The sequence below is a fragment of the Thalassophryne amazonica genome, chromosome 13 (assembly GCF_902500255.1).
Source record: "Thalassophryne amazonica chromosome 13, fThaAma1.1, whole genome shotgun sequence".
Taxonomy (NCBI): Eukaryota; Metazoa; Chordata; class Actinopteri; order Batrachoidiformes; family Batrachoididae; genus Thalassophryne; species Thalassophryne amazonica.
This window is the reverse complement of record NC_047115.1, coordinates 32,535,295-32,561,994: the sequence shown is the minus strand read 5'-3', so window position 1 is coordinate 32,561,994 and position 26,700 is coordinate 32,535,295. Positions and strand designations below refer to the sequence as shown.

General features: G+C 40.4%; 1 protein-coding gene across 3 annotated transcripts in view; it reads left to right on the top strand.

The window, feature by feature from the left end:
• pcdh15a (protocadherin-related 15a) overlaps nucleotides 1–26,700 on the top strand; it is a 707,751-nt gene that overhangs the window by 547,535 nt on the left and 133,516 nt on the right. For all 3 annotated transcript variants that reach the window (XM_034185498.1, XM_034185497.1, XM_034185496.1), the window contains 2 exons: nucleotides 7,726–7,866; nucleotides 11,181–11,293. In XM_034185498.1, coding sequence (XP_034041389.1) covers nucleotides 7,726–7,866; nucleotides 11,181–11,293 — 254 coding nt within the window. The remainder of the gene's footprint in view (nucleotides 1–7,725; nucleotides 7,867–11,180; nucleotides 11,294–26,700) is intronic.

The window sequence follows — 26,700 nt, the reverse complement described above, 5'->3', positions numbered from 1 at the left end:
TGGAGACACGAAGGTCGGACCCCAGAGACGGAGAGCTGGTTTTACACAAACACACTCATCGGAGGGTGAGCGTGTGCCGTGTATCTAAAAAGCGGGATCTGACATGGCCTTCAGCTCTTCTGCATTGTTGGATCTGGCGTTTCGCATCTTCCTCTTCACAATACTCCATAGATTTTCTGTGGGGTTAAGGTCAGGCGAGTTTACTGGCCAATTAAGAACAGGGATACCATGGTCCTGGTAGCTTTGGCACTGTGTGCAAGTGCCAAGTTCTGTTGGAAAATGAAATCTGCATATCCATAAAGTTGGTCAGTAGCAGGAAGCATGAAGTGCTCTACAACTTCCTGGTAGATGGCTGGGTTGACCTTGGACCTCAGAAAACACAGTGGACCAACACCAGCAGATGACATGGCCCCAAACCATCACAGCCTGTGGAAACTTTACACTGGACCTCAAACAACATGGATTCTGTGCCTCTCCTCTCTTCCTCCAAATTCTGGGACCTTGATTTCCAAAGGAAATGCAAAATTTACTTTCATCAGAGAACATAACTTTGGACCACTCAGCAGCAGTCCAGTCCTTTTTGTATTTAGCCCAGACAAGACGTCAAGTCAGCAGTCTTTCCCATGATTGTGTAGCTTACAGAACTAGACTGAGAGACCAGTTAAAGGTCTTTGCAGGTGTTTTGAGTTAATTAGCTGATTAGAGTGTGACACCAGGTGTCTTCAATATTGAACCTTTTCACAATATTCTAATTTTCTGAGATACTGAATTCAGGGTTTTCATTAGTTGTCAGTTCTAGTCATCAAAATTAAAAGAAATAAACACTTGAAATATATCAGTCTGTGTGTAATGAATTAATATAATATACAAGTTTCACTTTTTTAATTGAATTGCTGAAATAAATCAACTTTTTTTGTGATGTTCTAATTATATGACCAGCATCTGTAATACCACAGTAATCAATAGGGAAGATGTCTGGGAATCACGAATCCACTATATGTTCAAAATAGTAACAATTGTCAGTAGATTAGTGGTACAACACATTAAGAAGAAATAAGGCCACTTCACTGTGTGTTTTTAACCCATCCGTTACTTCATGTGTGATGTAGCACATGACAAAAAAATTAGCAAATTGCTGGTGATGTTAGATTTACAGTATATGTATTCATAACATGGACAGACATGTTGATCTCTACACTGCACAGTTTTAACACTAGGAAAAACATGCTTTTGAGTTATTTCCAAGTTCTGATACAAGTGCCTTGTTGGTGCATTTTTATTTCACTTACAGCAGTGTTTTGAAAATGAGATTTATCTAATTGCCTCCTGAGACACAGCCCATTCATTATGTTCTCTGTTGTGGACAAAAAAAGTGAAATTGAAAGATACTTTGTTTCCTCGGTTCACAGGAGGATATGATCCAGTTGTCAATATTGAGTAGAACACTCAGAAGCTTAATTGCCAACAATGTTTTAATATGACTAAAGTAATCATAAAATGAAGGTGAACATTAAGGTGCAACTTCTGGAATTATCCACGAGGAAACTGTTGAGTTTATTTACTTCATTTTTTTTTTTCCTCTAAATGGTTTGCTTGGATTGTAAATATGTTTTAAGATTGCAGCCGGGTCTTGGTATCATGCAAGTGTGGAGGACTCTAAAACTAGTCAATTGATTGTGTACTAGATGTTTGGCATTGAGCAAAGAACGTTATGAGCTCTACCATAAACCTGGCACAAAGCAGCACAATGCACAGTGCTGATGTCATTGCTCATTTCCACCCAGCACCCACATCCTTTAAATGAGACAGGAAATAATATATGCACAGCAACAACACGTGTTACATCCACAATGAAAGCCAATTGAAAACAACTATGAAACAGAATAAGTGTAAACACTCATGGAAAATACCGGTAATACAAAAATTATTCCCTGCTTCACCTCAGGGATCTTTGGTGGCTTCTGTCTGCTATTGCACTATGTATTGTATCCATTAAGGTGCAATTAAAAGGCCTTCACTTGTATCTGCTTTCTCAATACCACAGCACTTTGCACCTGTCACACACTGATTTAAAGGGAACAACATGCCAGCCCTCATTGGTTCAGTTTATATGCGGCACCCAACACACAGGTGTGTGTGTGTGAGCGCATGTGTGTGCATTCCTTCCAGGCTACCTGTATGTCTCCTTGAACAGGACACTTCATCTGCATCATACCAGTCTACCCAGCTGTAAATGGGTACCAGCCTTGTTTAGGGAAATAACCTGTCATGGACTGGCAGCCTTTTAGGAAGAGTCATATACACTCAGGTGCTATACCCTATGGCAGGGGTATTCACGTATGGCGGGGCTGAGAGGGTGCAGCTTTTCTTTGCAACCACCCACTCCACCAGGTGATTTCACTGATTAACTGATTGAAATCACCTGGTGGAGTGGGTGGTTGCAAAGAAAAGCTGCACCCTCTCAGCCATTTCGGGAATTAATTGAATATCCCTGCCCTGTGGTATTCGGGGATAAGGATCAGCCTGATGGGCTGCAGGGCCTGTAGGTGACTTACTTGCTTCTTGCACAACACGTATATGACTAATAAGCACAGTGAATCAAACCCATTTGCCCTCAGTTCATACACCCTTTCGATAGTAAACAGAACTTGGACATGCCGCAAAAGCATTTGTTCTATATCTGTTGTCAAGATAGTATCTTAAATGTGCAGCCATAGAGTTCATCTGACTCTATTTGATGCTTCTTTGAAGATACTTTATTTTCTTAATGTCCTGTACTGACAGTTTTCTATTGCATGTTAGAAAGCAATTTGATGAGCTTTTATAGATAAGACTTTAGAGAATCTTGTAGTGATTTACTCAGATGGTTTCATAACTTCTTTGAGTTGTGTGTGTGCGAGGCAGCCTCCCAGGGGAGCTGCTGCTATGATGGGATTTACCTTTCTGCTCTAGCCTCAGGTTTTTACTCAGTTTCAGTGGAATAAAATCAGCTCACGCTGGGGAACAGACCTTCGAGAATCTTCTTTGAAAAAAATCACTTTGAATTGGAGGACCTAAGGGAGGGAATTGGATAAGATATTGAGATGATGAGTAATCAAGAACCGTGATTAATCTCATTCAAAGGGTCATAATAAAGTCCAAGCTCTCACTGATGTGTCTGAGTCTGGGGTTTAATCAGGAAGTTTTGTAATTCCAACTAAAAGGGAAGAGAGCTGAATGAATGAGCCACAAAGACTTAATACAAGATGAGGAAGTGTGAGGGTCAGACTTATAAAAGCTCTGACAGTCTTAACTGGTATTAACAATGATAAGAGTGTGAAGCAGTTCATTTTACACTAAGAAAAAATGCTCCAAAAGTGACCACAAAGGGCTGTTAAACTGATCATATTCACCAGTCTATTATATTGTTTTATTTAGGCATGCATCTATTTTAATAATGAAATTGATACAATTATAAGTAAGATTACTTTGAGAAGTCTTGCTCATAATTGGATTATAAATAATTACATCTAATTGATGATTCTAGTGCATTTAAATAATTTGATGAAATTTTAGCTTGTATGGAAGAACATGAAGCAGAAGCCATTGTATTAAATTCCCCATCATTTTAAACAATACTCCTCCAGAGCTTCGAGTACATGACTCATTCAAGTTCACAGTAGGGATTTACAATAGTCTATTGAAATATGAGTGGCTGCAGTCTACATGGATCTTATCATATGCAAATGTGTATGGTAATTTGCTGTGCTGGTAGCAGTGCAGAGCTTGGATGTTAAATATGTAGATGAATGGGTGAATGGGTTAGTCATCGCAATCAGATTATGCAAACAGTTAAAAAAAAGGTGTATGACTGGGTCCCTCGGGGTATCCTGTGGGGGGTGCTGCGGGAATATGGGGTACTGGCTTCACTGCAGTGTGCCATCCCGTCTCTATAAGACCAAAATAGAAGATCTAGAAGAGTGGTTAGTTTCACTGGGAACTAAATATTGACTCCCTGATTGCAACAGAGAAAATTCAAGAACATGTCCAGAAGAATTTTAGATAATGTGTGCTTTTCAGAGGATTTGTTAGTTGTGAAAGTAATTTTGATGTCTTTTTTCACTAAAATAACCTTAGAACAGGCTATTTTAATATTTTACTGTGAGATGAAACCAGCAGGTAAAAGAAAAGCTCAAGAGACTCTCAATAAAGGATTGATAAGATTGATTATTTAGATTATTTTGATTTAGGGGAGGTGATGGTCTTGTGGTTAAAGCACTGGGCTTGAGGCCAGAGGATCCTCCCAGCCTGACCGGAAAATCACTAAGGGCCCTTAGGCAAAGTCCTTAATCCCCTATTTGCACCTGGTGTGTAGTGAGCGCCTTGTGTGACAGCAACCTCACATTGAGGTGAATGTGAGGCATTATTGTAAAGTGCTTTGAGTGTCTGATGCAGATGGAAACGTGCTATATGAATGCAGTCTATTCATTGATTGGAGTCCATATCAAAAGAAAGAGGTGCTGAAAACTGGCATATGCTGGAGGGCTCATAAATGTGTACCGATATGAAATTAGGATTTTCAGATTTAAAGGGTACAGTCACTGAAGGAGTATGATGCTTGTGTTAAAATATCAAATTTAAACTATTTATTACAACCACTATGCGCTAGCAAGCTCACAATATCCAATGGGTAAACAGCACTCACTCATCATTCATCTTCAACCGCTTTTCTGGGTTCGGGTTGCGGGGGCAACAGCTCCAGCAGGGAACATCAGACTTCCCTTTCCCGGGCCACATTGACCACCTCTGACTGGGGGATCCCAAGGCGCTCCCAGGCCAGTGTAGAGATATAATCTCTCCACCTAGTCCTGGGTCTTTATCGGGGTCTCCTCCCAGATGTATGTGCCTGGAACACCTCCCTTGGGAGGCGCCCAGGAGGTATCCTTACCAGATGCCCGAACCACCTCAGCTGGCTCCTTTCAATGCGAAGGAGCAGCGACTCTACTCCGGGCTCCCCACGGATGACCGAACGTCTCACCCTGTCTCTAAGGGAGACACCAGCCACCCTTCTGAGGAAGCCCATTTCGGCCGCTTGTACCCGTGATGTATTTTTTTCGGCTTTCATGACCCAACACTCATGACCATAGGTGAGAGTAGAAACAAAGATTGACCAGTAGATCAAGAGCTTCGCCTTTTGGGTCAGCTCCCTTTTTGTCACAACAGTACGGTAGAGCGAATGCAATACTGTCTCTAATGCGCCAATTCTCCGGCCAATCTCACGCTCCATCGTCCCCTCACTCATGAACAAGACCCCGAGTACTTGAACTCCTTCACTTGGGGCAAGGCCGTATTCCCTACCCGGAGTAGGCAATCCATCGGTTTCCTGCTGAGAACCATGGCCTCAGATTTAGAGGTGTTGATCCTTATCCCAGCCGCTTCACACTCGACTGCGAACTGATCCAGTGAGTGTTGGAGGTCACCAGCCGAGGGTATACTGAAGATTCATTATTTGCTCACAAATAAGTTTTATAAGTCAGATATATGCTAGAATAGCTAGGCAGCTATTTATAATTTGATAGAGCAGTATTTTATTCAAAAATGAGGTTACATCATGCTTAGCTAACGTGATGCAGTATTGAATCTTATAGGTACGGTCGGGCCTATGTCACTTCCGCTGCTATTTTGGATCACCGCTGAAAACAAACTGTATGCGCACTCACAACCATTGTTGATATAGTCGTCATTACTGCTGATTATTCGCAAAGGCCTGCCAAATGGTGGATGAGTATGTGGAGAGCCTTGATAGGTATGCAAAAGTTGCTGCAGTTAAAGAATGGCCCAGTCACACGGCACACGACGATTCCTGAATGAAGGGAAAAAGTAAAAAAGTCACAGTTCGTTGAGAAAAGGTGGATGAAAGAGCTTTATCACCAAACAGCCTGCAAAGCAAGAGCGCAAAAGGGCGAAAGAGGAACTAAACAAAACTGAAGCTAACGATCTTGACGCTTTAAACAAAACATGTCTGGAACCACAGCTGGAACAGTGTGTGTCTGCATCTCTGAGTTCCAGGACTCGGTGCTGGGATGGAGCTTATAGCGCCTGAGTCCTGGAGAAACTGCAAACAGAAGCTGTGGAGATCTGTGTGCACGTCTGTGGACAAAAGAGGGATCCAGAACAAAAGAGGGATCATCTCCTTCATCATCAGAATCCACACTGTGTCACAACATGCTGCATGCGCCGTCGTGCTCCAATTAAAGAAAAAAAAAACCCTCTGGTGTGCCGTGGTCACTGCTCTATCACTGTATTATGTTCTAAGCCATATATATTGATTTATAACAGAAAACTGTCAAAAGGGGGTTATAAATATAAGTGTAAAGATGACTGAATATATCAGAGCAGTAAATTTATCAGTGCGTGTGAACGCACATTGACTCCCCATGTGCGGTTATTTCAACCAGCTGCAGCTGATCCACAATGTGAATTCTGCCTTCCAAAACAGCTCTTTATATAATCATTTGAATCATCTACCTGTTGCTACATGTACATAAGGGCTGGATTGTCATTCCTACACTCATATTTTTATATTTAATAAAAATAATAAGCGCACGCAGCAGCTCCTGCTGCCGCTAATGCTGCATTCAAGTACTGTTGGAAATTACACAACTCTTTTGTTGTTTCAAATTCAGCAGTTGCTTGTGTCAAAATAATTGATTGTAGCCACACAAAAGATTTATTTTGGCCTATATGAGGTGCCTGAGCCCATTGAAGCTGACCAACCACCCAGATAAAAAAAATCCAAGCAAACAGGCTGTTTGCCCTGTAATGTCCGACGGTACATGAAAGCAGCAACAGCCTCAGCGCTCACAAACCAGCTTCTGCACTGTGTGAAAACATTCAGCTGGTTGAACGAAGTGAAACTAAACAATAATGTTACAGAAACTAAACAAACAATTAAAAAACATCAAGGATGACAGCAAAATGAAACACGGACGAATTGAGGTTTTTGTTGCCCTTCGTTCAAATTTTTCAACAGTTTAAAAATCCTGATGAAGCACCAGCTGCAGGAACGAAGCTGCGCAAAGGTTAAACGATGCCAGCGAAAGTCAACGAAAGTCCAGATTTCTTGTTTCGTTAGGGCTTTGTTGCCCTTCGTTAAGTGCCGTGTGACTGGGCCATAAAGTTGCTGCAGTTAAAAAGCCCATAGTTGGATCTCAGGATCGAGCTGATGACCTGCCGCAAGGCGAGCTGCCATCTGTCCCAGCCCCTGCCTCTCGGCACCGCCTTGATGCTCTTAGCTGAGTGTCCCACGGGGTCTGATGCTAAATTCAATACTAAATTCAACCTATGTTACCTAGAGGCAATTCCAGCAGAGGATATGGGGAGCAAAGGAGGAGGTTGTTTTGTCTACTTTTTTCCTGAGTTAATGGTCTCCGGTTTTATATATGAAAAAGCAGAAAAGCCTTTGCTAAATGCAAATAACCCAGTTTTTTCTCACTCTGTCTCATGATGAAGTTATGTGACAGTAAAAGTCATATTAAAGTGTACAGTAGGTTAAAATTAAAGTTGCAACTTTTCTTTCAATATATAAGGAACCATTACAAAACAAATGTTCCACTACTTTAATACTTTTTTCAAAATGTCACATGACAATGTGAAACATACAGGTTTCTACACAAGAGTGCATTGGGTATGTTGTTGGAGTGATGTTTTATCTTAATTTCTTCTTCCTCTTTGTCCTCCCTCCAGGGTACTACAGCCAGTTTTGTCCGGTACAGAGTGGATCTGGACAAATCACCATACAGTGGAAGCATATTTGATGTGGAAGAAGAGTCAGGAAGGGTTGTCACCAGGGTCAACCTTAATGAAGAGCCCAGTGTTACTTTTAAGGTGAATGACTAATGCGTACTCATTCTGCAACTGCTTGAGATGACAATTTGTCTTCCAGAATGTTTTTACTGCCACCAAGGTTCCCTGCGTTTGATGGTAATTATACGCCCCGCAAACAGCAATTTGGGGGTGGGAGATAAGTCCGGAAGTGACCCAGTGCATCTGTCTTTCTGTGGATTATGTAAGTCCAACTCCTCCCAAACTGTTAGGTGGATTTCAATGAAACTTCACCCAACCCTTGTACACTATATGAAGATGTGCATGTCGGAAAATGGTCATTCTGGTCTGAGCTCAGTGGGAGATAATTGGACTTTTGTAAATTGATGCACCATACTGTATGATGGGGATTTCATAAGTACAAGTCATCCTCAACTGCTTTAAAGATTTCACTGAAACTTCACACAACGGTAGCACACCGTGTGAAGATATGCATGAAGGAAAAATAATTCTGGTCCGACATACTCAAGGAGAGTTTGGAATTTTTACATTCACAGGGGTTAATCAGTTTAATTCATGTGTTTAATCACAGATATTTTACTACCACTGTGATTATCATTTGTCAGCTTGATCACAGATCTCTACTTGGTTTATGAGGTTTTGTAGAGTAAAATAACAGAAAAACAACAGACGCAAATACAAACATAAGGACTTTAAACATTAACAGCTTTATAAGTTGGAAATTAATCTGTGCTGTTTTATATGTGTGTTAACTTGGAAAGCTGCCACAGCGCATCGCTCTACAATAGCTCACATAGTTGCTACTATGTGTAGTTTGACTTCATCATTTTAACCTTTATATTTCATTTGGCTGAAACAATTGGTTTGACAATTGAAAAACAAGTAGCATCTATAAAAGACATTTGTAAGTTTAACAAATATATTTGCATCATTTAACTCCAGAAATGTTTTCATGTGCAAATTGTTTGCAGACAGATTGTGTTGTACATGCCTCAGCTGTCCTCAGTACTGTTGCTGCTTAAACCTCCTAATGCCTCCATCAAAAGTAATAATGCGTGCATCTTTGGAAAAATTAGAAGATGTGTACTGCTAGATTAGTTCTCTGTGTACTGCTAGATTAGTTCTCAACATCATCCACAGCAAGCGCAGTGTTGGCCCTGATGAAATTATGAATGCGAGTCCATTTGGACTCATCATTGAAACAGATTTGAAAGCTGTCAAAGCCAGAGCACACCTAATCCCATCACATCTCAGAAATTAAGCAGAGAAGGTTCTGACAAGTACTTGGCTGGGTGACCACTGGGGAACACCAGCAGCTGTGAGTGAGGTTCACCAAGTAAATGGTAATTAGACTGCATCTCAGTTTGAAACATGCTCAAAGCACTATACAATAATGTCTCACATTCACCTACTCACACACACAGTCACATACCAAGGTCAGTGTGCAGCCTCGTAAGGCACTTAATGGCACACCAGGAGCAACATGGAGATTAGGGTCCTTACCAAGAGATCTTTAGTGATTTTCTGGTCTGACAGGGATTTGAACTGTTGATCCTCTGGTTTCAAGTCCCCTCATGAACCTCGAAAGAAGGCCATCACCTCCCTAACTGTAGTGCACTGAACTTGTGTCTGAAAGAGTTTCCAGTGTTAAACCTGTGCCAAATCCCAGTGCAGATCTGTACTGGATCTGCTGTGGTGACCTCAAGCAACTGGGGCAGCCAAATGCAAAGCAAACAAACATGAATCATTTTAATAGATGTGAATAATTGAAAGTGAAGTTGGCTAAACATTACACCAGTTTTTACCCAAGGACAAAATATGGCCATTAGGTATTGAGAAGACTGCGTCCATCCGTCTATCTGTCTGTGCTCAGCATAAGTTCCGTCCTATTACTGCCAGGGTCTTCAAATTCACAGGGATCATTCCTGGGACACAGATCTTGGACAAATTCAAAAATGGCTAACCTTGAACTATTTGAAGAGGTCATTCTGTTACCTATTTTATGCCCATACAGCCAAGGGTATTTTAGCATTATGTTATATTTTAAAGCTACAGTATGTAGGATTTGGGAGTGTTTATTAGCATAAATAGAATATAGCATTCACAATAATCAGTTCCTTATTGTATGTTTACCAGCAATAGTGAATCAATGTGTATTCATAAGCTTAGAATGAGGCTTTCATATCTACATGGGAGCGAGCTCCCTCATGGAAGCCACCATGTTGCACCAGCATGTTGGTACAGGTGCCTAAAAAGGACATACTTACTCCACTGTTCACATTTTGGAATCTGGCAGGAAGACTGAAGAACAAGGAAGAGGAATCAGTGGTTGCTCCTCCATACACCGTCTACTGGTTGCTAGTGTAGGCTAACAAGTTTGAAAACCTACATTTTGGTGAAATGGAGGACCATACATATTGGCTATCACAAGAGAAGGCAAAGTAGCATGAATCCTGTTGCCAACAAAGTGAAAATGTGAAGGGAAACAAAATCGTGATTGGCGACAGAATTATGCAGTCTACAACCTCACCACTAGATAACACTAAATCCTACACAATGTAGCTTTAAAAGAATATGTGGAGTGGCAATGTTGAACAATGCAACAGTGTAAGTAAGAGCAATAATTTGACATCTAGCTTCACATTGAAAGTCATAAAATATGATTATGAATTTATGGCAGTAAATTTATCACAAATGCAAGTATGGTAGATATTTTATTCCCCTAACAGACACTGTCTACATCTTTGGGGTCTGGCATCTTATAATTTTCATAATACTGTAGATCAATAAGTCAGTAATAGATTTCATAGAGATTCTTCAATATCAGGGATTAATTTCAGTGATTTTGTCATTGCTTTTGTTTACAGCTGTTTAATACACTGCAAAAACAAGCTTGCACAGCCTCTCACATAAGGAATACCAACCAGCGCTACCTTACATAAGGAGTAAGTGCATGAGAATAGTGTCAGGTGCTGTGAGATATTAGCTCCTAATCAGGATACCTCTGTCACTACGCGTGTCATCTTCTGCTATCATTTAGTCTATTTTTAAACATTTATTCCTTCTTTGTCGAGCTTTTCCCTTGTCGCCTCCTCCAAGCCCAATCCCCCATAGTCTATGAATGGCGATCAATACATTTATGCACGCTCCATGGGAGCTTTGCAAGCTGGCTGCCAGATCTCATTTTTGCAGAGTGTACTTGATATCAGGGCGCCAATCACAAAAATGCCTGGCAGCCACACAAACAAATGATTTATGTCCTAAGTGTTGTAAAGTATTGTGGGGGAACAAAATGATGTTTTTCATGTTATGTGTTTTTGTGTGGGTGTGTGTCTTTTCTTTCTTGCACATTGCAGTTATTCCTGATAGCCTACGATGACGGGGAGCCGGTGAAATCTAACAGCACTTTAGTGGAGATCACTGTCCTTCAGCCTTCCCGTATCCCGATCTTCACCCAGGAAGAGTACAGGTAAGTCAGTTTGACACACTGTCCATGCAGCTTATTCTGCATGTACAGGAAAAGGCTGAAGGTAGAGGATAAAATGCCATCTGTACTCATATCATACCCTCAGCTTTTCTTATACTTCCATAAATATTTAACCGCCGCTCACTTGACCTGGTGTGACCATAAAATGTTTATATATTCATAATTTTCTAACAGCATTATTAAATTGTGTGTTGCTGAAGATTTTTCTTGGAAGTTTTGTCAATCCTCAGTAAATTGCAGCAGTTCTGATGTATCTGTCTTTGTTACTCTCTTCTCCTTCCATGTCGGAATAATGAGTTTGACGTATAAATATGTATAAGTGCTTCAGGGTAGATGCTGAAAATCATCACTACTGTAAAATACATTGGGTCTCTTTTGGCAAAGCATGACTTCTCTGTGAATTTATTAAGTAGGTCTTTTTGACAACATTAAGTGTTTAATCTGCAGAGAGAGGGACGGAGGGTGAAGGAACATAAGCTTTACTGCTCTGAGATGACTGATTGCAACACTTGTAGAAGCTATAAAGCTGGAGTGGACCAGGGCCGGGCAAAGATTTTTCTGTACTGACATTAGTGGCTGGTCACACTAATGATTAGCAAAGCAAAATTTATCTCCAATATCTGGGAAATCGGACAGGTGAGACATTTGGTGGCACAGTGACTCTCATAGATGTTGCTGCGGATGTTATCCTTCAACAAATAATCATACACAAGCATATAATATCACAAATGTAAGGGTGACAACAGCTAGCTCTGTTACTACCCAAATAAGTTGTTAAATTGAACAAAAAGAATTGACACTGTCTAGGTTTGTCCTACAAGTGACTGCAAACTTCTGTGTCAACCTCTTTTAGCAGTAGTTTAGTCTTTGTTATGGGGCTATTCCACAGAGCGCCGTTCCTTCCCATTTCATCCTGAATAGCAAATCGGGGTACGTTTTGAAGCATCATAGTAACTTCTTGATCAATCTTCATCAAATAAATAAATGGTAAATATATAGCACTTTTCTATTTGCATCAGGTGGTCAAAGCACTTTACAATAATGACTCATATTCAGGCCCGGCTCCAGATTGGTTTGGACCGATGCAGTTGCATCGGTCAGATTTTTTTACGCATCATTCGTCATCGGTAAAAAAAAAAAAAATCTCGAATAATCCTGAATGGTGCCGAACGTGTCCCCGCGGTGAACACAGCTTTTGATTTGATCCCACAATGCACCACAGCAGGTTTACACAGGAAAATTCAAACCGGATCAGACAAACATAGCATCAGTCCAGTCGAGTTGATGATCATGGCATCCAGGAAAAAAGTTGTGCAAGGAAAATTGGGCACTTATTTCAGCAAGAAACGGTGAGTGGTTTATAAATAGTTTTCAGACAATAGTGTGTTTGAAAGGCATTCTATGATGACTGAAATCAACTTTTGGGTGGTTTTCCGACCATACATGTCAGCCTCTACGGATTGTCCATAAATTAAACAAATTTTTCAGAGTTTCAGAGTCATACGGATGTACAAATAAAGTTGGATATTCAGGGTTTGGTCTGTAACCAACCGTTTCTGCAGCGTGACTCCACTTTGAAACGTGAACTACTGAAGCAATGCTTCAATCCACTAGTTCGTTGGTTCTTTGATTCGCTGCTCTTCAGAAAAGGCAAGTCCGCTTCTTAACCCCTCTCAAGCCATTAAAATACCGTGAGTCACTTTCGTGTGGATTAAAGTCACTAACTGGGACTCTTGTGTTGTTGCAGTCAAGAAACAAGAATCGTCCTCTGTTCTGTTGTCAGAACTCCAAATGCTGCACCGCTCTCTGCTGAGACAGAGTCTGGTCGGTATTAATAACTTCAAAACGAATTGCCGCTTTAAATAAAATGACACCTCTTACAAACGTTGTAATATAGACAAGAACCTACAATCGACTAAAATGTTTTTTTCCTCCCAAAATGAGGCGTGCTGTATTTCTTTACGACTTTCATCCTGACGTGAAGCACAACTAACAAGAGCTCAGCTCAAATATATGGAAAGACATTCATGCCAATAATATCTGAAAGGAAATGCTTTTGACAGAAACTACAGATTTTGTTTCTTCCTGTTTATGTCCAGAGATCAAGGATCCGCCATGTAGAGTTTATTATGTCCAAAGTTTAAGGATCCAGTGACCAATTTCATATTTATTTACTTTAAGACTCAATAAAATGTTGTTCAATTTCAATTTAATCAGCTTATAAAGTGCCAAATCACAAAATCCATCTCAAGGTGCCTCACATAGAACAGTTCAACATAATAAAAACAAAAAATAATAATTAAAAAAATGAATTAAAAATTAAAAAAATCAAATACATAATTAAAAACAGAAGTAAAAGAATAAACAGATGAAAAATAAAAACTATTCATAAGAAAGTGAATAAAAATAGGCTTTAAGTTTTGACTTAAAAATGTTCACGGACTCCGACTGTCTCACGGTTGCAGGAAGACTGTTCCACGGAGCGGGTACACGATAAGAAAAAGCCAAATAAAAGAATGAAGATTACTGAATAACAAGACACGTACGATTTTTATTTTATCATTGGGCAAAAATGCATCTGTCAGATTTTCACTCTGGATCTAGCCCTGATATTCACCCCGATGTCAGGGTGCTACCACAAAAGGCACTCACTACACACTGGGAGCAACAAGGGGATTATGTTATGTTTCGGACGTGGTCGGAGCACCGACCCAGCGTTTGAAAGGACCCAGCATAAAATAAGCAGAGCACGGTTCAAAAGGTAACAGAATTTAATAAACATAACAGTGGGTGAAGTGCTAAACAACTAAAAAGTCCGCGGTCTGGTGAGGTGGAAACACGGCGCGCTCTCAACAGCGCAAACGGTCCGGAGCCACAGCAGTTCGGACCCAGGGACCCCGCCGACACCCCCCAGGTGGCCGCGACAAACCAAGTCTGTGAAGAAAGAAAACATGGAGGTGAGTCCATCTCCACACAGAGAGACACAACTCAAAGGTGCACGCAATCAGCAAACACTTCCTGGCTTAAATCTATACATCAGCTTCTCACCCTGCAGGCACGGAACAACTCAGTTCAAATCTCCACTGCAGCAGAAGCTGATTAGACAATTAGCATAACGTGACAGCTCACTAACACAAGGTGTAAGGGACACCAAATCCACGGTCATTACTTCATAAAAGTCACCAAAACCAAATTACCTCAGGAAGTGTGCTGAAGAGCATGAGACCTCACCCAATCCTCCTTCACAGACTGTGGCGTCAAACCTGGAGCGGTCTCTGCGTCCATGATGGTGAGATTGTTCTCCTGACGTTGATCTCACACGTCTGCTCACAAGGTCGAGTCTCTGGCAATCACACACTGTGCATTCAAGGTTTAAATGCAGCAATCTCTGATCAAGACAAAATACACCACAGCTGTGAGTCCTGATGACCTGCACGTGAAAACAAGCCTCAGGTGTTCAGGGTGAGGTCCTAATGCTCAGCCACTCAGTCCTGAATGCATACCACCTGGTGGGAGAAACAGAAAACAACAACCAAGCCAGCCAAACACCCCAGCCCACAACAGATTAAGGACCTTGACCAAGGGCCCTTAGTGATTTTCCATCAGGCTGGGATTTGAACCAAGGATCCTCTGGTCTCAAGCCCAATGCTTAACCACTAGGCAGTTTTGAACAAACTTAGTATATGTAGTCGCTACGGCCATTACCAGAACCAGTTTTGAAATCTGGGTGAAATTTTTGAACTGTTCAAAAATTTCATCCCAATTTGCTCAATTTGTTGCTAGTGTATACTAACTTCCAGGTTTCAAATTGGGTATTAAATTTGGTATTCCTATTGAGTACAGCTTGAAACTTCTTTGAACGTGCTCCATTAAAGTAAAAATTTGAAACAGCATTTGTTGCAAAAAAACACCTCCGTGTTGATAACCATTTGTAAAAACCAGGCGGCTTTTGATGGCTTTCAGTAGAGTGAGTATCTGAGAAATTGTTTAACAGCTGGACATTTTCCAACTTGTCCTTAAGGCTTCCAACGGAGGTGTTTTTCCTGTGGTGGCGCGTTGCGCCGGCTGCCTGCCGACACACCAATCCATCCGCAGGTCTTTCATTACAAAATCTCCTTTAACAGTGGAATGTCCGGATAAACTGCTGATCCCGAGCTCTTCTGAAACTTCTCTGTTCTCTCACGACGTCCTGGGTCAACAGAGGCTTAAATTTGGAGGTTTTCAGCTCGAAACAGGCTGACGACGGTGCCTCGGAGCGCTGTGCGACGTTGCGCTCTGTGGGAAGTCCTTAAAGCAACAGTACCACTCCATAATCTCTCATCAGCCGTTAAAATTTTCACCAAAAACCAGTTGAATTTCTCGAATGGTGTCCACTTCGATCTGCCTCACAGGTTCTGAAAAAATTTTGATAAAGCAAAGTGCCAGTCTCTCAGCAAGTTGTTAGACAAAGGAATTCCCACGAGAGGGCTGGACCACTCCTCACTCAAAGCCTGCCCACAGGCGAATGACATAATCGACAGGCGTGAAAAAACTCTTGCATGCCCACGAGGGTTCAACCTTGTCTGATGTAATCACACCTGATTCAAATCCATATAGTTTTTGAAAAAAATAAAAAGGTCCGATACTTTTCTCACAGACCTCGTAAATTACTTCAGAGTTGTTATCTGTTTACAAACGCAGTATTTTCACATTTATTTCTTGCTAACTTTTGCAAAATATATGAGAACCATATTAGACTTATGTCCATCCATTTTTGTACCCACTTAATACAGTTAAGGGTCACAGGGGGCTTTAGTCTATTCCAGCAGTCATGGGGCGTAAGGCAGTGTACAGCCTGGGAAGAACGTCAGTCTGTTGTAGCACTGCAAGATTCATGCAGAAATACAAGTGTTTAGGAGCATATTCCACCAACTTGGATTATTTTGTTTGAGTGAACAACCAGCTGCCTATTCACTCGGATTGGTAGCCACCATGTCACGTTTCTCAGCATTTGAATAAAATAACTTTTGTTCTATTTTGGCCCCCCAGCAGAGCAATCGCTGTCTCTTGCTGCTGCAAAATGCCCACTCTGATTGAAACTGAATCGTAAGTCAGCACTTTCTGTCACTTGCTGTCACTTGTATGTAGCTAATGTAACCATAGGGTAAGACTTCTCCTGGATGGGAGTTCTTGTTGAGGGATACAGACAGATTGCATCTTAATTATACATATTGGTAGCCCAACTCCCACGGATCAACCTGATGCTATGAAAACCGCCATTATTTTGGAAGTTCTTGTCTTTATGCTTGTAACTTTTAAAGCAATGTAAGCAAACTTGTGTTTGGGTGTTAAAGCTGCACTCTACACAAAGTATTTATGTGAATCACTTAAGGAAATATTTTGTTTATTTTGGTATATCTGTTAAATTATACATTTTACTATGGATTTTTTTTTTTTTTTTTTGTGAGAATCAGCTGAGTCCAGTCTGTATTTGTGGACAAAATGCGAGTGTGACCAGCTGCTTAATGTGACGTAGCCGGCGATTAAAAGTAAATGAATTATAAATTGATTATTTACAAAAACAAAACCCACTGGCTTCTGTTGTCAGTGACAGTATCATGGCATTGTTCATGTTTTTGCTGCAATGGAAAGTCTTTTTGGACAACACTTATGACAGAGAGCACCCCCTGGGTGCTTAAAGTATAGCGCATTGTCAATCCTTTGATTTACTGGCTTGTATGTCCGTTGGAGATGTGAAGATAGTAGACTATCTTTGCAGTAGAATTTTGTATACGTTAAGATGTGATAGATGGAGAATATAAGTATTCCTTAACTTGTCACCACATCACTGGTCTTTCTTTAATAGCGACCATGCCTTTTTTGTCTATCTATGGTTGTCTTTAGCTATATAGGTGGGTGTTTTTGAGTATATATTTCGAGATTTCCTCCGACAGCAGAGTGTAGACGTTTTGATAATGGGTTTTAAACTGGCACTTTATGCGTTCAGTCACGTCCTCTTGTTGCTCAGCTTTATTGGAGGCACAGTGGCATAGCCGCTGAAGGGTCATTGATTAACGCTGTGAATGAGTGTTCTGTCTGACACACACACAGAAGGTCAAGACCACGGGAACAGACCTCTGTACTGTGTCACAGTGCCAATGCCAACCGTACTCTGCGGCAGTCCTGCTGTAAATTATGAGCCATGAAAGCATTAGCCAGGTGCTCCAATCTCTCCTGCTGGATGAAGTTCTCTCCAGCAGAGAGTTTTCAATCTGCTCGCTCAATGATGAAGCCTTTTCTTCATTGCTCTTTTTGCGACGTCTCCCAGAGGAGCTTCCTGAACACAAATCACTCGCTAAACGTCCACAGAAGATCTCGGGTATCTCGGTGAAGGCAGTTTGTTGTAGCAGCAAACGGGTAAACTACGCCTACAGCTGCAGAGCACATGGTTAAACAACTCTGCAGGGCTTTGGCTGACTTAATGATTTCTACTCCTGCTTTATGTTTGGCTCTCTCCATCTGTTAGCGGGAAAATGAGGGGTTAGCCATCATTGTTGGCTAAAACAAATTGTGCATTCCTTACGCTCCACTGTAGCAGCAGGCTGCCACTTAAGTCAAAACCTTGTGTTGTTTCTGTTGAGAACAAAATGAAACATGCAATGTTCCATAATTGCTGGCATTAACCACTTTGCAAGCATTAACCTGCATCAAGCGATAATTTGCAATATGAACACAAAATCTAACGTATACAGGTTGTAGTGCTGAACTGATGAAGCCTTAACACCCACCTCACCAACTTCACCTTGTACTTGTGTTTTCTTTTTCAAATCTACATAAACTCAACACTACCTGACCAGCATGGAATTCAAGCATCAACTGTGGCAAGCTAATGATGCAGATATTATTTTTGGGGGTGGAAAATGGTAGCGCTATTTGACAGGTGATAATAAATTGATAAGCAAATGCTATAACGGGACTGTATTGCTGTTTTTCAGAGTGTCTCTATACCCTAATGCTGCAAGACTTTAGATGTGAAATTATGTTTCGACAGTTTTCACACATTTTAAATCTGTACCATAATTCTGCAAGGCCAAAAATCTCTGTCTGTTATATGTTAGCTAGTTTGTTTGGTGAAAATCTCAAAAACTACACATAGTTTGTCATTTTTTTCAAGCAATATGTAAAATTATCTGAAGATGTGCATTACGAGTTTTCTTCTGAAAATTTTAATTTTCAACTTTAGATGTGAAATTATGTTTCGACAGTTTTCACACATATTAAATCTGTACCATAATTCTGCAAGGCCCCAAATCTCTGTGTCTATGTTAACTAGTTTGTTTGGTGAAAATCTCAAAAACTACACATAGTTTGTCATTTTTTTCAAGCAATATATAAAATTATCTGAAGATGTTCAGTATGAGTTTTCTTCTCAAAATTTTAATTCTAAGTAGGTTTTTTAAACGCATTATCAGTCTTGTCAGTGGAGACACTCCATTCATGATCATGTTAGTTATTAGCAGTTTTTCAAGACTCATGAATGGTCCAATTCAATTTATTTATATAATGCAAATTGTAAAATAAGTCACCCCAAGGTGCTTAGCAATGGTAATGTCTACCCTACCACCCCACTATGAGCAAAAGCATAGGTAGCAGTGGTAAGGAAGAAAACTGAAGCAGACCAGACTGAAATAGGTGAGCAACTGTTAAGAAAAATACATAGATCCATTGTGAATCACTGCTTTACTGTGTTGTCCTCACTCACATAGTCAGCCTGAACCAAAAAATTTATAAAAAGTTTCTCAGGGCTAACCACCCTAAATCCACATTTCTTGTGCATTTGCAGTTCCTTGGTGAAACATGACACAGTTTGTTGGCCACATGTCTTGAAATCCAGCTGAAGATGTGCAGTACCATTTTTCTAAGTAAAATTGTAACACAAGGGGTGGAAATAACCTTTAACCTTTAACAACGGACCTGCCTATGGACTATATGTGTTATTGAAAAAATCCAGCAGAGGACATGCCAAATGTCTGGATTTGCATGCTGTGAACAGCAAACTTAAAATTTGACTGATCCATTGTCAGCTGTTCTGTCTATGATGTAGTCTTGCAAAAACAAATCACAATATATTGCAATATGAAATTGTAATTCTTGTCTAATCACTTTTCTCATGTATGGTAGTACGTATTGAATCAGTACCATGTATCATGGTACGTATTGTATCAGGTAGATAAGAAATAATAATAAACTCATGAATTAGTTTTAGCCCATGCACGTGAACAAAGCTAGAACACCGGAGTGAAATGGATATTACCATTTGTCCATGTGCATGAGTCTGGAGACAAGAAGAGGTAAACTGCTGTCTAAGGTGTGAATATTCCCTTCTGGAACTGAGGCTGCTGCTCTGGCCTTGAACTGAAAACTTGAGGTCTGTGCATTTTCCATGCAGCTTTTCTTCACACTTCCCCTTCAAAGTCTAAATCACAAGAAGCATTTGCCTCAACACTTCAGATTACCTCATTTCGCTTTCCTCCTCCTTTTCACCCACAAGTCTTCAACCCATCCCTTGAGCACGTGTTCCCTTATACAACCCCTGGCAAAAATTATGGAATCACCGGCCTCAGAGGATGTTCATTCAGTTGTTTAATTGTGTAGAAAAAAAGCAGATCACAGACATGACGCAAAACTAAAGTCATTTCAAATGGCAACTTTCTGGCTTTAAGAAACACTATAAGAAATCAAGAAAAAAAGATTGTGGCAGTCAGTAACGGTTACTTTTTTAGACCAAGCAGAGGAAAAAAATATGGAATCACTCAATTCTGAGGAAAAAATTATGGAATCACCCTGTAAATTTTCATCCCCCAAATTAACACCTGCATCAAATCAGATCTGCTCATTGACATTGACCCTATGCCATGACATTGACCCTATGTGTCTTTTTGCAAGGAATGCAAGGAAAATGTTTGCAGTTTTTGCTCTATGGCAAGATGCATTATCATCTTGAAAAATGATTTCATCATCCCCAAACATCCTTTCAATTGTCCAAAATATCAACATAAACTTGTGCATTTATTGATGATGTAATGACAGCCATCTCCCCAGTGCCTTTACCTGACATGCAGCCCCATATCATCAATGACTGTGGAAATTTACATGTTCTCTTCAGGCAGTCATCTTTATAAATCTCATTGGAAAGGCACCAAACAAAAGTTCCAGCATCATCACCTTGCCCAATGCAGATTCGAGATTCATCACTGAATATGACTTTCATCCAGTCATCCACAGTCCACAATTGCTTTTCCTTAGCCCATTGTAACCTTGTTTTTTCTGTTTAGGTGTTAATGATGCCTTTCGTTTAGCTTTTCTGTATGTAAATCCCATTTCCTTTAGGCGGTTTCTTACAGTTCGGTCACAGACGTTGACTCCAGTTTCCTCCCATTCGTTCCTCATTTGTTTTGTTGTACATTTTTCAATTTTTGAGACATATTGCTTTAAGTTTTCTGTCTTGACGCTTTGATGTCTTCCTTGGTCTACCAGTATGTTTGCCTTTAACAACCTTCCCATGTTGTTTGTATTTGGTCCAGAGTTTAGACACAGCTGACTGTGAACAACCAACATCTTTTGCAACATTGCGTGATGATTTACTCTCTTTTAAGAGTTTGATAATCCTCTCCTTTGTTTCAGTTGACATCTCTCGTGTTGGAGCCATGATTCATGTCAGTCCACTTGGTGCAACAGCTCTCCAAGGTGTGATTACTCCTTTTTAGATGCAGACTAACGAGCAGATCTGATATGATGCAGGTGTTAGTTTTGGGGATGAAAATTTACAGGGGTGTGATTCCATAATTTTTTCCTCAGAATTGAGTGATTCCATATTTTTTTCCTCTGCTTGGTCTAAAAAAGTAACCATTACTGACTGCCACAATCTTTTTTTCTTGATTTCTTATAATGTTTCTTAAAGCCAGAAAGTTGCCATTTGAAATGACTTTAGTTTTGTGTCATGTCTGTGATCTGCTTTTTTTCTACAAAATTAAACAACTGAATGAACATCCTCCGAGGCCGGTGATTCCATAATTTTTGCCAGGGGTTGTAGCTCATATATCTCTGTCAGATTCTTTCTCCCTTTATCTTCACTTTGTGTTTTCCATCACTGCACATTAGCTAAATGTGTTTGTGCTTGCGTTTGCATGTTCACTATGCCTTTGTGGGATTTTGTGTTTAAAGGGCGACTACTGACTGTTGTGACATTTTTGTTCAGCACAATTTAAACTACTGTGTATTATCTGTCTTGGCTGAAATGGTGCTAGATCTGAAAATGGCGGTGCACCGACGCCCCCCATCCAACCTGATGGAGCTTGAAAGGTGCTGCAAAGAGGAATGGGCAAAACTGCCCAAAGATAGGTACGCCAAGCTTGTGGCATCATATTCAACAAGACTTGAAGCTGTAATTGCTGCCAAAGGTGCATCATGAAAATATTGAGCAAAGGGTGTGAATACTTATGTACATGTGATTTCTTTGTTGTTGTTTTAATAAATTGGCAAAAAAAAAAACTTTTTTATGTTGTCATTATGGGGTATTGTGAGTAGAACATTAAGGAGAAAAACTGAATTTACTCAATTTTGGATTGAGGCTCTAAAACAGGGTTGCCCAAGGTCAGTCCTCGAGATCTACCTTCCTGACACTCTTAGTTGTCTCCCTGCTCCAACACACCTGAATCCAATGAAAGACTCATTAGCAGGCTTTTAATGAGTCTTTCACTGGATTCAGGTGTGTTAGAGCAGGGAGACAACTAAGAGTGTCAGGAAGGTAGATCTCGAGGACCGAACCTGGGCACCCCTGCTCTAAAATAACAAAATGTGGAAAAAGTGAATTGCTGTGAATCCTTTCTGGATGCACTGTATATAAACTTTGCAATTAATCTATGGTTATACATATACTGAACCATGGATGGTGATGTGTTTGGATCACAGATCAGCTAACTATGAGCTGTACTGTGCCACATACACCACTACTGTGCACTCTAGCTAGGCCCCAGTATATGCCAACTGCTAAAGCAATTACTCTCTGATGACAGATAAGGAATTGGACATATATCTGGTTAGAAGTCTCTGCTGGTTCTTCCTCTAAGGTGTACCCACTCGTATTGATTTTCCTTGTGTCACATACACCTGTCACATTGCATTGGAACATATTTTCATACAAAGCAGATATGCTGATAAGGCCGGCCAACGTTATTGTCCTGGTCTGCAAGAATCAGCTTTGATCCAAAAACTATGACTGTGCTGACCGAAGCACTTATGCATTATTAACTTTGGCTGGTTTCAGAATTCCCATTCCATTCTTGTCAGTGGATTCTTATGAACAAGAAAGTGAATGTTGTTGGTAATGCATCAGAAGCAGCCTTACACTACAGCAACATTAGCTACTTCTCAATCTCATAAATGACACACACACACACACACACACACACACACACACATATATATATATATATATATATATATATATATATATATATATATATATATATATATATATATATATATGTATATATATATATATATATATATATATATATTATAAGAGCCAAGTGGCCTCTGTCTGCGTGTGTGTGTGTATGGCTTTGATTATGCAGAAACCAGGGAGAGCTGACATTTGTTGTTTGGTATGCTTATGAATTTTGGGTCAAGGATGAATGCTCAGAAAACCTAAAGTTGATAAGACTAATGTTTTTGGAGAAATGAGCAATTTTAGCAAACTAGTAAATAATGAACATTGTGCTGCAATGCGCCATGGGGGTTTGGGGTTTTGGGAGTTTTAAATGTTACTGTGGTTCATGTTAAACTTTGTTGTTAATGTTATTGATTTTTTTTTTTGTGTTTCTGTAGTTCAGTTTGTTTAGTCAGTTTAGTTAAGTGTCATGTTGTCGTTACCATGAGTGAAAGGAGTATTGCTTTTGAAGTCTTCCGCCACCGTGTCTGTTTGTGTGTGTGTAAAAATTAAAAGTACCTGCTTGCTGCTGAATACAGAAAAGCTCTGTGTGTATGTGACTGGGGACAGCTGATATTTGCCGTTTGGTATGCCTGTGTATTTTGGGTCAAGGATGAACGGTGCCAAAATGGAACACTGATAGGACTAATATTTTTGGAGTAACTACGGATATTAACTATTAGCTCTAGGGTTGTTAAAGGTATTGACAAGATTTCAAACAGAAACCCTCCAAGATGCATAGCCGTTGATTTGAGAACAGGGTGCAATCCAAACGGTGTGGATGGAAATTGAGTGACAGTCTCAGTGAATGCTTGGGAAGAGTTTTGTACACTTACATTGTACACCATATTAAGACAACACTGGCAAATGTAGTAAATGCAGCAGTCATAGGGTGAGAGGCAGGGTACACTCTGGATAGATCACCAGTCTCTCCCAGAGTACTGTTCATTGTATTGCATACAAATAAAAATAATAAAAACAGGAAAATATAGCTAGTAAAACAGTAAAAGTCAGCCAGCCATGTGACTTGATAGCCTCTTGGTTACGGCATTGGGCTTGAGACCAGAAGATCCTTGGTTCAAGTCCTAGCCTGATTGGAAAATCACTAAGGGCCCTTGGGCAAGGTCTTTAATCCCCTATTGCTCCCGGTGTGTAGTGAGCGCCTTGTATGGCAGCACCCTCACATCAGGGTGAATGTGAGGCATTATTTATAAAGCGCTTTGAACGTCTGATGCAGATGGAAAAGTGCTATATGTTAGGTTTATTGACCCCCAGAAGCCTAATGCCTTTGGGATCAAGTGGTCAAAGTTAAAAGTCACTGGAACATATTTTATAGTAATCTTCTGTGCGTAATGGTTCAAAGGTGGTTCAAAGGGGGTAGGCTTATCAGTGCTTGAGGCATAGGAGCTCCCAGTTGCCATGAAGACATCATACTTACTATTTACCTGCAACACAAGACTGACACAAAACATCCAGTGTGTGTGTGTGTGGGGGGGGGGAACCAGCTTCAGCTCCACTGTTGTATGTGCAGTATGTGACAGAAGTGATGTTACTTTTTCCTGCTGTCTTCTCGGCTCTTTGTGCATCTGTCCTCACTATGAGGTGTTGGTTAAGTTATATTTAAGAAGAGTGGGATCGATTTTCAGTGCCTGGCTTGATTCTGCTGCACACAGTCTTGACCCACTAAGTATCAGAAGCATGCTGACCTTTCACTTGTCTGTGCTAAATGGGCAGACATCATTGAGCTGTTCAGCGGCAAGCCACACTCATTGCACACATCCCAAATATCATGTAAAGGTCGACGCTGAAAGCCAGGAATGAAAGCATTCCGACTGAAAGCACTCCCGTGTTTTACTCCAGTAGTGTTTTGATAAACAATTAATTACTGTTTTTGAAGACTAAATGTCAAACTTTGGTTCCATAGGTGGGTTTGTGTCTTTTCTCCAGTTTGTTTTTTTAAAGAGAACCTTCAGGTTTTGGGGTTTGACTTGGAAAATGTCAACTTTTAGTTCTGGGAGATTATAATCAACTTTTTAATTTTTTTTTTTTTAGTTTAAATGATGCACAATTTATTGAGTAAATGATTAAGTTGTCACCTCACTGACATCAAAATCAAGATAGGTTTCTTCTGTGGAATATCATATTGGGGAAGCACTGCTGTTTAGTTATTTCTCTTCTTGTATTTCTAGTTGACATCAGTCTCTAAAACTCTACTAAACACGCTGTCAACTCTTAAGGCACCTTGACACTTGCACAAATTTAATCCTCATACTGGCACGCAATCTTGTGTGCCAATAAGTAAACCTGTTGTAAACTGTGTGAACTGTGCGCGGCTGTGTGCCAGTGCGTAAACAAAATTTTGAAATGTTCAAAAGTTCTGGCGCGCATAAATTTCGTGCCACTTGTGTGAACTAGTTCTGAACAGTGCGCAACCTATTCAAAAACTAACCTGGTCTCACGACAAGTCGTGATTCAGCAGCACGAAATATACATTAATCTGTTGGTTCGTGATATTGTGAGGAAAAGCATCTCATTTTCATCACGGCAGCACAAATTCATTCTAATTCATACAGTGATGGCTGCACAAAATTAAAAGTGAAGGGGGAGGGGGAGGGGTAGTTATGGTTAAGGTTGGGGTCGGGGGTAGGAGTACAGTTAGTAATAGTGAGTTAATAAAAACCCCGTCATGAAAATTTGACTCATTTCGTCACGGGAGCATGAAAAACAAACGTGAGACTGGGCTGTCAAAAACACGGAGTATCACTGCATGTCACTGCACGTGGGGCATCTGAGCCTGAAATTACATTATGACGAGATGTTACATCTATAATAAACATAACTTTACAGGTACATTATCTAACTCATAGGAAGGAATGATAATACAACTGTTTTACCAAACCAGATACAATATGTATTACAAATAATTAAATGGTAAATGGACTGCATTTATATAGCGCTTTTCCATCTGCATCAGACACTCAAAGCACTTTACAAATAATGCCTCACATTCACCCCGATGTGAGGGTGCTGCCATACAAGGCGCTCAGTACACACCGGGAGCAATAGGGGATTAAAGACCTTGCCCAAGGGCCCTTAGTGATTTTCCAGTCAGGCGGGGATTTGAACCCATGATCTTCTGGTCTCAAGCCCAATGCCTTAACCACGAGACCATCGCCTCCCCTTTGAGACAGTTACCTTTGAGACAAGATTCCAAATGCATTCTCCACCACATGATGCGCACAAGGCAACCTGCAGCTGCAGATAATTTCTCTGATTCTGGGAGCGATGAGAGATTAGATTCATCAGCCAAGTTTTGAGAGCAAATGCGTCATCAGCTATGAAATTATTATTTTACATAGCGTAGTGTCAAGCGGGACAAAGTGGGATGTATTGCACGACAAATTGCACAGCAGTGCGGGGATCAAATTCATACAAGTGTCAAGGTGGGTTTAGTAGTAAATATAACACAGTGCTAAAATACCCTCGGCCGTATGAGCACTATCTTCTTTATAATTTGCATTTTTTTTTTTTTTAGGTTTTTATGTGGGTCGATGGTAGTTCAAAGGTACTGTTTTTACTTTGTGAAGCACTCTGTGTTGCATTTAATTGTATGAAAAGTGCTCTATAAATAAAGTTTGATTGATTGATTGAAAATACCTCTTGCAATAGGTCAAGGTTAACCATCTTTGAACTTGTCCAAGGTCTGTGTCCCAGGGATTTTCCCTGTGAATTAGAAGACCTTGGCAGTAATAGGACTGGACTTAAGCTGTCAGATGTATAAGCATAACAATAGGACACTGAATGTGACCTTTTGACCTTTTAAAATAGGTCAAGGTTAGTCATCTTTGAACGTGTCCAAGGTCTGTGTCCCAAGACTGTTCCCTGTCAATTTGAAGACCTTGGCAGTAATAGGAATGGA